Source organism: Zingiber officinale, chromosome 2B (genome assembly GCF_018446385.1).
Source record: "Zingiber officinale cultivar Zhangliang chromosome 2B, Zo_v1.1, whole genome shotgun sequence".
NCBI lineage: Eukaryota > Viridiplantae > Streptophyta > Magnoliopsida > Zingiberales > Zingiberaceae > Zingiber > Zingiber officinale.
In genome coordinates, this window is record NC_055989.1 from 117,206,076 (window position 1) to 117,221,869 (window position 15,794).

Sequence of the window (15,794 nt, forward strand, 5' to 3'; positions counted from 1 at the left end):
CTATCATCCACCCAAGTTCGAAGAAGAATTCATGCCATGAAAATAAAAGTGGAGATATTTTTCACAACAAAATTCAATATCATGATATCTATTAAATATAATTTTGAGTTGTGCAAGAGTGTTGATGGAGAAGATCTCGAGGAGTATAGATAGACGAAAAAGCAAAGGATACATCATAATAAATTATAAGGTAGAATATCACCTTCTAAGTGTTTTGTCCATACAGGAGATCAACAAGGTCGGAGCATATCAATGGGCAAAAGAATTATGGGAGAAGCTGATATAATTACACAAAGGAATCTCAAAAGTCAAACTAGTTAAATAAGACCCACTAAAGAGCCAGTTCAGCACCCTAAGATTAGAAAAGGGAGACTCAGTAGCCAAGTTTCATTCCAAACTCAAGGAGATATTGATAGGACTTGGCAATCTTGGTGAAGTAATGACCAACATAGACATTATTCGAAGTGCAATCAATGTGTTCCCCGAGACAACACAATGGGTGTCGATTATTGATTCCTTTTATATTTCTAAAAAAACTTGGATATGTACTTTACAAGAATTCTTTTTAACTACGGAATGCACGAATTTAGAATTGTAGGGTTAGAACACAAAGGGGAAGAACACAGGAATGGGAACATGGCCCTAATAGCAGCACATTCAAACTCATCGATGGATAGTGACCAAGAAGCCTTTATGGTAGAAAATGATTTTTTCTAAGAAAATCTAGTAAGTTTGACAAGAAACAAGTAGGCTTCTATGAAATAAGAGTCAAAAAGTCAATAAGCTTTGTACAGAGATACTCAACTTGCTTGTCAGCAACCACAACTTATCAAGGAGTTAGTAAAAGAATTGCAAAGATACTCAGAAACCTATCTTTACCATAAAATTTTAATCAATGGACTATTGGGCAAAGAAATTTATAATTGCAAGCTGATTAACTTAACCATAAGCCAAACTTTATTGATCAAATTGAGAAAATATACAAAAGTCTAGTAAACAATGGAAAATTTGGTTTATAATATAATTTTAAGACACAAATGCACATATATAGGAGACCATATATCATTGCTCTCGCAACTAAAATGTAGTATTCTATGAAAGCCATACATTTTTTTTTGTGAGGATGTAAAGATTGTTTTTATCCTTTGATATCTGGGAACGTGTACCAGCTCTAACTATTTGGACGATCATGAAAGCATATTGAATTCTGCTCCTTTGGCAACTTTAATGAAGACATCTTCCAAAGTGGTATCGGCCAGACCCCATGCATGGATTGTGAATTTACTTTTTGCAATCCCAACTGCTCTGAAAACATCGGAAATTCGAATCTCTTGCTTTGGCAACTCAAACTTTTGGGTTCCAGAGATGTGATAGATTTTGTTTGCATTTGGTGACAATTGCCTAACCAGCCCTTCTACCTCCTCTTCTTCATTTGCAGATGTAGTCATGGTAAAGACATAAGATCCACCGTACCTACCCTTGAGCTAACATCAGAAACAAATAAATGAAAACTATTAAGTAACAAACTTCTCTATACATGAGATTTACTTTTATATTTAGAAATCTGCAACACAGATTTCTGTAGTGAGATCAGTTTTCTTGCCAAAAGTAGTACAATCTCAAAACAGCTTTGCCTACCTCCTTTGGATTTCCTATGCATTGAAAGCTTCCATCAACAAAGATACCCAAACGATCACATAGTACCTCAGCTTCCTCCATTGAGTGTGCTACAAACATTTAAATATCTTAACGATGATGTAAATGGTCACTGATAATAAGATTAAATTGAATGTCATTGCACTTATTAACAATTTAGCTTGTATTGAAGGAAAGGATGCTCCATCTTCAAAGTCTCACATGGACAAATGCGATAGTTGCTTATATATCAAATGACTAATCATTTTATAATCAAGGCTACGTTTTTACTAAATCATTATGGACGTTAGGGGATATGTCAAAGTTAGGATGCTCTAAACTTGTCAATCTCACATGGACAAGTATGATGGTCCATATGTGTATACTAAAATGACTAGTCATTTTGATATGGAATGAACTCCACCCAAAATCCCAATTCAACAGCTGTCATATTATTTAGGAGAATACAATAAGTTTAAATTATTATCACCTTTTTTTGTTTTGCTCATTTTGAATAAGGTTAAAAGCAAAATAAGCAAGGTAGATGTCACATACTTGTCAATATAATCGCCCGATCTTTCTTTGCACGATTGACAACATTCCATAAGTTGTTTCTTGATGCTGGATCGAGGCCAGTACTCGGCTCATCCATGTAAACAACCTAAAAAAGATAAATTGCTTTTAATTATCCAATCTGGTTTGCTTATGTTTAAAATCATCAGCAAGATATGTGTACTTTAGGATCGCCAATAAGAGAAATTGCAACGCTAAGTCTCCTTTTCATTCCACCACTATATTTTCCAGCCTGTTTATCTGCAACACCACCATAGAACAGATTCACATTCTTCAAGGACTCTTCAACAGCCTGGAAGAAAAAACAATGTAAAACATGACAATCTGATCTTGAAATATTCAGACATTCACATTGATTCAACAATAGAGGTTTTAGAAAACTAAACAAACAGTTTCATAATTTTTTTTCCCATTTGGCATCATTTGAACTGGAAAACTTGCTGGTAAAACAATTTATATCAAGTGGAAAATTATGATTATTTAGAAGGCCAAGTAACTAGGCAATCAATTTCCATTCAACTTGTAAACAAACAATGACATTGAGCATCATGAGTTTTTCTTTAGTTAGCACCATGATTTTGATGAGCACACATTTTCACTTCAATCATAAAAGAATAATAATTTAAAACTATTAGAACTCATAAAATTGGCATAAGTTCTTCTCCTAAACATTTGCAGTTGAAAACTAGAAATGATATGGTTTGTATACTGAAACACATAGTTATACTGTGGAAATATTTATCACTCTCCTTGTGATGGGCTAGAAATTAGCAATTCTAACAAAAATAAACAAGCCATAAAGATGCATTAAAATGACAGAAAGTGCATCTTAGCTTAAGTATAAGATGTTAGATTAGTAGTCACCCAATACCTGCAGCAACGTGGGGCCTTTGAGATTCTTCAGTCGGCCATAAAACAATAGATGTTCTCTTCCAGTTAATGTTTCCCAAAGCAAGCTGTATTTGAAGATATTTATTACTGATATGAAATATTAGTTGAAGAAAATAACATTTTCTAGCAACTGATATTCCCAATGGAAATAATAAGTTTCAGAGGCCTTACTCATGCTGCGGACACACGCCCATGCTTGTGTATATCTCATCCATATTGATACTTATGTCCATTCCATGGAGATATGCTGTGCCAGAAGATGGTTTGACCAGCCCAATCATCTGTGAGTACAGAAAACAAAGTATTAGGATAGATTTGAAAAATGTGGCATCTTAATGGCAGATAGGGTATCCAAATATCAAATTGCTTAAAAGATGCAGCATAAATCAATAGAAAGAACCTCCTTCTCTGCAGAGAAAAAAATGCTTAATTGACTGTGAAGAGAGAAAATGTCAAGTAACCTCCAATAATTATGGAGATGATGACAAAACCTAGGAGATTGCATGCAATGTAACAGACCATTTTCATTAAAATGAGCAAAGTAGAGACAGAAGTGAAATTTCCACAAACCATATTGATAAAAGTAGATTTTCCAGCACCATTAGGACCAAGCATGCCAAAACATTCACCATTAGGTACAGCCAGAGATAATCCTTGAACTGCAAGTTTATCTGGATTTCCATCTCTTCCTGGGTATACCTTTCTTAGGTTGTCAGAGATAATTGCGTGATTAATATTAGAATCTTGTAACAGCTGCTCAACAACTTCTCGCTGATGCAAAAAAAGACAGCAAATGAATAATGTGAAATATGACTTCTTGCTGATGTAAAAAAGGACAGCAAATGAATAATGTGAATATGTGAAAGACTAATACAATTTGAGCTTTAGGAATAGAAAAGCTATGAGGACAATCATGGCAAATGTTATTTTCAAAATTTATCATTCTTTGAGAAACACCAAGGCAATCAACAGGAGTTCTACTTCAATGGATCCATTTGAAAATAGTACATTAAGGACTTGAAAACAGAAAGATGACTGAATGTAGTTAAGGGTACTAAAGAAGAATTATCACTTCGATATAACTGAAAATGTTCCATTATCAACATACAAATATAGATCACTATAGTATCAGCCAAAATGTTCTTACTAACCTAATGGCTGTCATATCTAATGTTGGTTATCTTAACATATTAATCTACTTCGGTCAATGCCACTAGATCTAGTACTGGAAAATTGTTTATCAAGATTCTTAAACTGCCACACCCTACGGGATCAAAGCAACAGTGATATTGACAAAAGCAGAAATTATACAAAGTGTGTGTTGTAAGTACCCCGATAAGTTTTGATGTAATCAACCAATTAAGTTAAGTCTTGTTGTATTCGATCCTTATGTCTAAGTGTGCAAAAACTTAGGAACACAAGAAGTTGAGCGGAAGACATAGCTAGCGAGAAGGATGACACGGGAAGTGAGTCGACGGGCTCGGTGCATCCAAGGGACAAAGTGCTGCGGAAGTACACCGGTGGACGAGAAGGACGCGCGCGACACTTCTGAGGGATGAGAAGCCGGAGCGGAAGACTACTCAAGGAGAGAAGGTCAGAGTTGGATTTGGGTGAGCTCAATTCTAGATGGCCAGAGCATCACCCAAACGACCAGAGCAGAAGACAGGACAAATCAACACTGTGTTGACTTGTCCAGGCGCCTGGACCACCTAGCACAGCAGGGGCACCTCGACGAGCCGTTGCTGCGACGATGACGTTGAAGTCCATGTTAGCAATAGTCCGAGTGCCTGTACCGGTCTAGGCGCCCGAGTAAAGATAAAATTTTATCCTCAGACCGTTGTGTAGTCGTGTCGATAAGTTGATAAAAGTTGCACCGTTAGGGGCATCCGAATCAGGCCCAGGCACTCGAAAGTGCCTCGGCAAGCCGTTGTTGCATTGCTAGCTAGTTTGACCAGTAGGCTATAAATAGAGTCATAGTCCTCTTCATTTAAACAACACGAGTTAACGAACTATGAGTTTTCATTTCTAATTCTATAGTTTCTTTTCTGTACTTCAACTTCTGTAAGAGGCTTCTCCGCCTACATCAAAGAAGAATCTTAGTGAGCTTTCGTTGCCTTGGATTAGCAACTTTCCTGGTTGCAAACCAAGTAAAGTATTATTGCCTCTTCTTGAATTTATATTTGTTTTATTTGTTAACTTAACTTGTGTTTGTGTTTGCTAAAACGGGAAAGCAAAAGAAAGTTTTAAATTTTTTAACAGGGCAATTCACTTTCCTCTTGCAAGCCACACGAGACCAACAATTGGTATCAGAGCAAGCGCACTTTAGAAGGACTAACAGCCAGCTAAAGCAAAAGAAAAATGGTCGGATCTAACATCTACTCACCAACGTTAGAGGGGGAGTTCGAGGAGCATCTTTGAACCGAGAAGTAGCGCGATGAATTCATGGTTAATGGTAAGGCCAAGTTCCACCTTCTGAGCGTTCTGCCAGCTCAGGAACTCGACAGAATCAGCAACTACCATTATGCAAAAGAACTTTGGGAAAAGTTTTTGGACCTCTATGAACATTCGAAAGTAGAAGAATCTGATTCTTCAATGGATATCGATTCATCTTCAGAAGAATCCAAGACAGAGGAGATCACTGACACACCACTAATAGCCGAATACCTGCCCAAAGACGAAGCCACTTCCGAGGAGAGCATCGATGAAGGGGGAGACATTGCAGAAGAAAGCAATGATGAAGGGGAAGCGTCAAATAACGAGATCGACTCGATAAGTAGGGTATGTTCCTTACCTCCCGATAAATTATTTAAATTTATCAAAGTGCTTCCTAGAAATTCATGTAAATTAGAATAAAAAATGGACAATTAAGAAAGGAAAATTTAGAATTAAGAGTAACCTTAGCAAAGTCATGTCTATTAGAAGATTTTGATAAATTAAAAGTAAAAAAAAAAAAAAAATTAAAGTATCAAATAGAAAAACTGGAAAAGGATCATTCGTGCACACATGTTCAAAATTTTAGAAATTCTCAAAGGCTTAACTGGTATATTAGATATCACAAGGGTCAAATTAGAAAAGTAACAAGAAAATATATTCCAAATTAATCCAGTAGATAGGAATTTATATTAGGTTCCAAAATCATGTTTAAATTAAATTTTCACTAATTTAATGATTTGCTATGTTAGAATTTCTTACTTAGATAAATATTTTTCATGTAAACTTTCTGTTAGAATTTTTTGCTCAAAATTTTCATAATGATAAGATAGTAGATATTTTGTTTAAATAAAAATTTTCAAATTTTTTTTTACCGTTAATAAATCTTCTTCCGAAATATTGATTTTTAATATTAAAAATTCTTGAAAATTGAATTTTGAAAATTTTGATTTTTCTATAGATAAACATTCAATCTTACACCCTCAAAAAAATTAGGAAGATTTTTAGAAATCAAATATATTTTTAAACATTTATTTTTTAAAAATATATGCTTTTGTATTAAACAAATTATATCTATTAAGATATACTTATATTTTTTTTAAAATTTTTTATCCTAATCTGAATGTTTCTGGTTAACGTTGATAAATTTTTTTGAAATTTTAAAATTATTTTAAAATTATTTTTGACAAATTTGGTCTTTAATTCTTAGAAATTCGGATATTTAAAGATAATTCTTGAAAAAAATTCTCAAATTTGGATATTGTTTAATCACCCTTAGCATTTTTTTTGAAAATTAACCCCTATTTTTGCTGTGATTAAAGGGGGAGAGAAATTTAGGGGGTTAAGGGGAGTCAATTATTTGCAATATTTTAGTGGTACTTAATTGCATTATTGTTGTTTTAAATTATCAATTTATTTTTTCAAATAAATTCTATGTTTATTTTACCCTAACTTTAACTTGGGTTAATACAAATCAAAAAGGGAGAAATTGTAAGTATCCCAGATAAGTTTTGATATGATCAACCGGGTTAAGTTAGGTCCTATTGTATTTGATCCTTGTGTTTAAGTATGCAGGAACTTAGGAACATAAGAAGTCAAGCGGAAGACGCAGCTAGCAAGAAGAATGACACAATAAGCGAGTCGATTGGCTTGGTGCATCTGAGGGACGAGGTGCAGCGGAAGAGTACACTAGCGGACGAGATGGACGTGCGTGGTGCTTCCAAAGGACGAGAAGCCGGAGTGTTAGACTGCTCAAGGAGAGAAGGTTGGAGTTGGGTTTGAGTGAGTTCAACTCTGGATGACCGGAGCATCACCCAAGCGATTGAAGCGCAAGACAGGATAAGTCAACACTATGCTGACTTGTCCAGACGCCCGGACAGGGTCCGAGTGCCCAAACCCCCAGCACAGCAGGGGCACCTCAGCAAGCCGTCGCTGCGACGATGATGTTGAAGTCCATGTCAACAACAGTCGGGGGCTAGGACCGGTCCAAGCGCCTAGGAAAGGATAAAATTTTATCCTCAGACTGTTGCGTGGCCATTGAGAAGCCGATAAAAGTTGCACCACGGGGGCGCCCGGATTGGGTACAAGCACCCGAAAATGCCACGTCAGCAAAATGGCTAGTTCGACTAATAGGCTATAAATAGAACATTGGTCCTCTTCATTTAAACAACACGAGTTAATGAACTCTGAGTTTTCATTTCTAGTTCTATAGTTTCTTTTCTGTATTTCAACTTCTGTAAGAGGCTTCTCCGCCTATATCAAAGAACAATCTTATTGAGCTACCACTGCTTTGGATTAGCAACCTTCCCAGTAACCAAGTAAAACATTCTTGCCTCTTCTTGAATTTATGTTTGTTTTATTTGTTAACTTAACTTGTGTTTGTCTTTGCTAAAACGAGAAGGCAAAAGAAAGTTTTAAATTTCCTAATAAGGCAATTCACCCCCTTACCGGCCACATGGGACCAACATGTGTTTCCTTAATAGGAAATGGTAGAGAAAAGAAATAGAGGCATGGAAAAGTGAAAGGAAATGGATAAAATTCCACAAATCTCTGAATCAGGTATCTTGTTATCCTGCACAATGTTTCTAATAGAAGTATAATGGGGAATGCTTTTAATCTGCAATAAGATGAAGTTTCTAATATGTCTGTTCTGTTGGCTCTCAGCAATCTCACTTATTCAGTAAGATTTATCCAGAACAAAGAGTCAACATGTATCAAAATATAAGCAAGATTAACATTTAACAAAGAATTTTGGATAGTTTTATAACTTACTTCATGAGAAACATCAGGCCTATCCATTTCAATAAAAACTTTTGACCCTTTTTCCTGAAAACCAGGCCTTGTAGGTAATGTAGATTTCTTCTGGAAATAATCCAAGAAAAATAGAGGATCCTTTCTGATTTCACCACCCAATATCTGATCTAGATAGAATGCAACTGGAAGCAGTAGTAACCACTCAACAAACATAATGATTAATACTTCTAACAACCCATTTTCGCTGTCACTTAAATCTCCCCATTTCATACCAGAAGTCCCCATTAAATTTCCAATAAAAGCATATTGGGAAAACTCATATAGCCCACGATACAAGGAAAATCCAGGAATGAGCTCCAGTACTATTTTCCAAGCTCCTAAAAGCAACAGATCTTATATTTGATACATGAAGATTTGGAAAATAATTGAACCACATATATTTAAAATAAATGCTTAAAGAAAGTTGGAAAAGGAAAACTTACTAGGGAAAGAAGTATCTTCAATAAAAAATCGGAAAAGGAACTCTCCTAATAATCCCGAACCAAATACATAAATGTACCCGATAACTGCAGCATTAGATTTCATATGAAAGTGTATCATTACTCCAATCAGAAGTTTTAGGTATTTTTCTTCTTCTATTAAAACAATTCCAACATAGATCTCACCTGTAGCAGTCTTAACAGCAGAAAAGAAGGATGATACAAGAATAGCCATTGCAATCTGCAAATTTATGAATACCAGGTAAAAGACAATTTGTATGCTGTAATCATTCAAGCGGAAAAATTTTAGGCCTGCAGAAAAGGTAAATTATCCAATTCAGTGAAGTCATGTGTATTCTTGCATCAATTAATGAAGTTTTCAAAAATTTACCTATTAAAGAGCCAAACACCACAAAGCATAGCATGTAGAGTGATGATAGAGAGAAAAAGTAGATGTAGGATATTAACCAATAGGGACCATCCTTGAGCCCATGCATTTTCATCATCATTTTTAACTTTTGTTGCCTCTCGTAGACAAGATATGTCAGAATAACCTACATGAGAAAGAAAACAAAATCTATTGATCTAGTTTAAGCTTAAATCATCTGAAAGAAAGCTTTAAGAAACAGCTTTTTCAATTAAATTACTTGATAGTTGTGTAGACCTTAAGTTCCCCATGACAATATATTATAGACTATTAGAAAACATGCAAAAGTGCACAAGGTATAAAGAGACATAGGACTAGTTAATGTTCAATCAGACCATTGTACAGGAACACTTGGCCGATTTATATTATGAGTATAATCACATAAAAACTTACTGGGAAAAGCATCTCAATGATCCACGTGAAGAATAATCCACCAAGTATAGAAGAAAAGTCAAACTTAAGCTCTGTCCCAGATTTTGGCATTTCTTTAACAAACTCAAACATTGATATCACACCAGGACCTCTGAGAAACTTTAGGTATGCATTAGTGGCCTGCAAAACAAACAAGGTTAGCTGGTTATTTCAAAATTAATGGATATGTGACAAGTATGCTATCATTTACATTTCTGGAAAGGATGGTCATACAAATATAATGCAGTTATCAGATCTGATGTCAATGTGGGCTTCTTATATCTTGTTTAGAAACAATTAAATATTTAGATAGCTAAAGATATTCACTTGAGGCTAAAAAAGTACTTAACAACACCTACTGGAATTGACACATTAGTCAATTAGTGAACTAAATAAAAATAAGAAAAAAGCATATACTATGGGTAAGCCAGCTTGCTCAAACTCACCCCTTAACTATTGCAGAGAATTATATAGATAGGATTAAAGACAAGTGACTAGATAGAAATGTATTGAACCAGCTAATTCTCTCAGATGTGAACTTTATATTTACATGAACAAGGGAGGTCTGAAATAGAATCCACGTGAAAGTTATGATTTTACTTCAAATATCACTTCGTAGTATGGATTCTTACTATATATTCATTAGTGGTATTGACTATAGATTTTGGTAGAAGCAACCTGCATAGTCAAGTTAGTAGGAAAAAAAAGATTTTACTCTCAGTTGTCGACAGTTATATTAGTTAATGAACAAATAAATGAAGAATTAGTTCATTATGCTGGAACTTGAAAAGTTAGAGATTTATTCATTTGATAAAGAATTCTAAATTGTTTCTATGACAATAGGGTTTAAAACTTATTGACCAGGGCGTTAGATGTGTCATAGTCCAAGTCTCGATATCATCTAGTTCCTAGATGCTAGATGCAACTGCAACTAAATCCAGACAGAATTATAAGGATGAGGTTATCTATCTTAATCAATCATGATATATCTTTAATGCAGAGAGTTCCTCCATGCGAAAACCAACACCAAAACTAAACTGTTAAATACCTTTCTTAGTCTTAGTTGGCAAAGTTATCATAGACATGTGATGGTCAATGGAATTATTTGTTGGTTTCCTTGGAGCAAAGCTTTTGCACAGTAATTAGTAAATTTAGGTAAGGAGGCTGGTTGTGCTTGTATAAGGCTAGAAGAGCCTGCCACTGTAATCTGGGATAAAGTTTGTGAAATATGTTGCTTGTTGTAATAAGAAATAGTAGGCAACAAGTTCATATTTGAGGTCATAGCATGCTTCTTCATATGACAACTCTAGTCTAATATATACTTTTCATATAGAAGAAAAAATACAACTAAAGCTTATTCCACTAGATGGGGTCGGCTAATACAGAAGAAAAAAATACTAAGAACAAAATGAAACACATGAAAAGCTAAACCAAATATTCTAATAATGTTTTGTTCTCATCCCAATTCCTGGTAATATTTGAATAAAAAGGTGTAAATAACAATAAGCATGCATACCAAATTTACTGTGCGAGGAACACGTGTCAATCCAATTGTCGCAAAGCCAGTGTCGTTGTTATAGGTTGAATTATACCAAATACTTAGATTAAATACATTTTCATTGGAGTTCAAAAAATCATAGGCTGCAAGAAAAAAGTTTATTTGGCATAAGCAATCCAGTCTAGCAAAAATAAACAAAAGCAAAAGAAAACATTAACACTTCAAAAAGTCACCTGCAATGTACTCATTCTCCTTCCTCTCAGAATTTCCCTCTCGGTAACCCCTAAACAACTCATCATTTATCTGTGATGAATTATCACGCCACAGAGTAAGTCCTTGAACACACTGTAACTCTGTTTCCATTTCAAGGAATAAGTATTCAGAACAAAGCATTTCACATTGAAACAAAAGTTAGTAGGTAACAGTAGAAGCATATAGAGAGAAAATAGAACAAATTTTCATGATATCATTGACCAGCAGGGGAAAAAAATCAGATATAGAACAGTCCATGCATGATCTAGTTACAAGAATAGTGAAGAATCAGCTTGGTTTTACACCAGATTCAGCAACTTTCAAAAGTTTCAACCATTTCAGCCAAAATTAGGCTGTTACAAGATAATATGTTGCCATAGGTATTCTTCAAATAGACCTCCAATATTGTTCAATGTGCTGCATCAATATTATTCTTGGTGACTGACACATGTACTTCCAAATTTATTTATTTTTCTGAGATTTAATCACTCCACAAATGTATCTTGTATCCCAAAAACCGAAAGCATAAAGTTAACTTGAAATGTTCAATCATTTCGGACAAGCAAATAGCACAAGTAGACAGTGGTTTAGAATTAGGTCCATAGCTGTAGAGTATATGTACCCATCAATCTGATCAGCAGCACCAATGCAATTGGAATGGATGGTCCAAAGGAGTTTGATTTTTTTTTTTTTTTTTATTTCACGCATTTAGTCTCTATATCTTTTTCATGTTCTTGTAAGGGTAACTAAATAAAGGTCTTTCCTAGTTTCTTTAAGAATCTTATCAATTTTTCAGTTAGAGCTGGACAAGTTTCACGTTATCTACTATTGCCACTCATCAAAAATCATGTATACAAGAAAGAAAGCATAATATAATGTAGCTCCTTAGTAAAGTTAGTATGTTGGTGAATACATATTTGGAAAATAAGAAAATTGTTGTATGCAATCTATTGTGGGGAAGTAAGCAAGAAAATTGTCGACCTGGTTGAACTATGATCCAATAAACAATGATCTAGAGGTCAAGAAAATTGTCAATCTGGGTGAACTGTGATCCAATGGACAATGATCTAGAGGTCATGTTGGCTTTTTCACTCATTCCCATTCTGTTAATATTGAACCAAACATTCTTGTGGATATATGTGAGAGAAAGGCACTATTGTTTTACCATTCCTTCTCTATTCACATGCTATTGTCTGATGGGTTTGTAAGATATCAATAAAATTTGTGTTGAGATACCAAACCACCACAGTGGTGACTAGGGTAAACATGAATCACTGCATAATGAGAATAGTTTACAAGAAACCAGATCAGAATAATTTGGCATAGGTGATGTTGACCAAAAAAAGAATAATTTGACACAGGTAAGATATGTTACCCAGTTGAATAGATCTGTTAGCAACTTGAAATGAAAGTGGAGTTGTCGCACTGGACGGGCACTCCGGTTGGATCCAATATAAAGGTCTATCCGAGATAAAAGCGGGCTCGATGAACTGTGTGTCTCTGGTATATGTGTCCGTCCCCTGGGCACATGTAGGAAAGCATTAAATTTTGTCTCAGTTTAATTACAGAAGGAAGAGAACAGTTGGCCACAAGAGCTTACAAGCACGAAATTAGCCATGTTACTGGGGTAATCCAACGAATTCAGCGACGAGAACGAAGAAGAACCTTGCAACAGGGTCTGCCCCAGACCTATAATTTTTTGAAAAATAAATAAATAAAAGGAGAAAAAAAAAAACCTAGCAGATACACCGCGGGAAAGGAAATAAGTAAGGCAAGGGGATGATTCAGGTACTCTGGGCGAGGGAACGGTTGCCGCCGGTGAAGAGGAGTGCTGCGGGACAGGACAGAGAGCTCCTGCATGAATCCTCGGTGGGGAGGCCGGCGTCGCGAACGGCGCGGTACTCGGGACGGGGGATCTGGAGGAGCACCGGCCACTCGGGAGGATTGGGGATGGGGCAAGTGGCGACCTGGTCGAGGGTGGAGTACTGGAGGCCGCAGACACCGTCCTGGCAGCCGCATTGGTACCTGTCCTGGTTCAGCTCGTTGTTGACCACCTGCTGGATGATAACGATGACGGCACATAGAAAGAAGGGGAAAGCGACGATCCCGAAGTTGGTCTTCAGATTCCGCTTCTGCCCGATGAATGGATTTCCAAGTCAAAATTCCTTTCATTATTTATCTATCATCATTCAAGAATTTAATCAAATGATAGAGCGAGAAGGAGGAACCTGGAAGGTGAGATTCTTGCGGAGGAGGGCGTTGGCTTGGGTGCGGAAGCTAGCGGGACCTCGAGAGGAGGGAGGTGGCTCCATGTCTAGTCTGTCTTTGATTCTTGAGGTCTGAGGAGCAGGGCGGATTCGCTGGCTTAGTTTTGGAGGAGTAGGAAAGAAGGACGGAAGGAAGGAGAAGGAAGGAAGGAAGGATATGGAAAGAATGGTTAGTTTCTGGCGACGCGACGAGTACTACAAATTGGACAGTAGTAATAAGAAGAATTCTCCATTTCCGTCTTTGACTTTTTGAGTGCGACGCGAGATAGCCAATGGCCCAAGGGAAGCAAGTCAGCGCTGGAATTCTCCTTCAATAACGTCTGCTCCATTTGAATATCTTGAAAATTTTAAGATTCAAATTGAGTTTAAAATAGGTATATTTGAGTTTGAACTTAATTCAAATTTTGAAAAAATTTAAAGTTTTTGATATAAATCCTGTTTAATTAGGTTTTAGGTTAAATTCGACTCAAAAAATTTAAATTATTCACGAACTATTCGAATTATTATTAAAAATAGATAGTCGAAAAGTTTAAAATTTATTTATTTATTATATATTTAATTTATATTAATAATATATTAAGACTCATGAGCGGTTCATGAATTATCGAATTATATATTTTGAATTCGAGTTTGTCGAAAAAAAAATTCGAACGTGATCAAATTCGATTGGAATTCGATAAATTTAAATATGAATCAAATATTTTTCGAATTGACGTCAACTCATTGATTTGCACCGCTAGTTTGCTCGATACCGTGCATGGAAAGCTTCTGCTGGCTGCCGCAACATTGTTATAAGACTTTAGGCCGAACCCATGGAATGGACTGGACTGGGCTGGGCTGGCTCTTACTTCTTTAAAGGTTTCGAAAAACTTGTGTAATATAGATATTGAGAAATTCAGGTGAGTATTTACTAAAATATAAAAGTAGTATAAAACATAAAATTGAGTGTAGGTATTTTAAAAACTTTTGATTTCTGGACCTATGGACTTGTTAGCTGAGTTATCCCTTGAAAATCACTATACTTTCTTTTTCTTAGAAACTTTCAAGATAGAGAAATCTTTTTATACAGCCAATTACAATAGAAGAATGATAATACTAAGAAGAAAGTAAAACTCAAAAAACTAGTAAGAACGATAATGTAAACGAAAAAAAATCATAAAATAAGGCCTCAAAATTTTCACTATAAAAAAATAACAAATAATGACTAAATTTTCAAGTGTAATTCTGTCAATATTTAACTTTATCAATGGAATAACGACGGAATATATAATATCAAAAACTATTGGATCGAAAATATAACTTACCAACGGAAATGATATTCAATCAATATTCTTCGATGGAATTTAAATTTCTATCGGTGAATTTTAACAATCGAATCACTATCCCGTCAGCATATCTAGACGGTGGGGTAATGAAATTTACCAACTGATTCAAATTTAGTCAGTAAAAATACTGACTAAATTCATAATTCAGTCAGTAAACTACCGACTGAATCAGTAATTCAGTTGGTAAATACCGATTGAATCGGTAATCAGTTGGTAGATACCGACTGAACTAGGAACTCAGTCGATAAATACTGACTGAATCGGTAATTTAGTCGGTATTATATCAAAATTTCACTTACAAATTTGATATTTTTTGACCAAATGGTGGTTTCCATCAAAAATCATCGACGAAGTACTTATTCTGTCGGTAAAATTAAATAAAAACTTTAAAAAATCCACTTATATTTACAACTTATCCTGTATACAATTTCATATCAATAAAAATCATCACAAATGATGATAATACAAACACAATCCATACATAAATCACAATATATACAACATACTCACAAATATAATCACAAATACAATATGCTCACAATATACAAAGAATCAAACTATCTAAAATTTAATACAAAACACAATCATAACTATCCAAATATCTTAAATTCAGTAAAAGAGCAATCATAACTATCCAAATATCCAAAATTTAGTACAAAACACAATCATAACTATCCAAATACAAAATACTCATAGAATTATAACTATCCGAAAGTGAATGACAAGTATCTAATATTCAAAATAACATATCCAAAATATTTATCGTGATACATCTCCTACACATATATCCAAATACAATCCTATAAAAGTCAAATACAAGAGATTATGATCAGAAGGAATATATACAAATGT

The 15,794-nt window shown here is 35.0% G+C and overlaps 1 protein-coding gene across 1 annotated transcript; it reads right to left on the reverse strand.

The window, feature by feature from the left end:
• Nucleotides 1-934: 934 nt before the first annotated feature.
• Nucleotides 935-13,818, reverse strand: LOC122046898 (ABC transporter A family member 7-like). The gene is made up of 18 exons (XM_042607845.1): nucleotides 13,579-13,818; nucleotides 13,143-13,482; nucleotides 12,951-13,039; nucleotides 12,726-12,870; nucleotides 11,332-11,451; nucleotides 11,117-11,241; nucleotides 9,583-9,741; nucleotides 9,154-9,316; nucleotides 8,949-9,074; nucleotides 8,766-8,849; nucleotides 8,302-8,660; nucleotides 3,670-3,870; nucleotides 3,271-3,380; nucleotides 3,080-3,164; nucleotides 2,372-2,500; nucleotides 2,191-2,296; nucleotides 1,639-1,727; nucleotides 935-1,484 (listed from the first exon to the last, which is right to left on the reverse strand). Exons 1-18 carry the CDS (start codon nucleotides 13,660-13,662, stop codon nucleotides 1,188-1,190), a joined length of 2,811 nt encoding a protein of 936 aa, XP_042463779.1. The 5' UTR covers nucleotides 13,663-13,818; the 3' UTR covers nucleotides 935-1,187.
• Nucleotides 13,819-15,794: the final 1,976 nt, after the last annotated feature.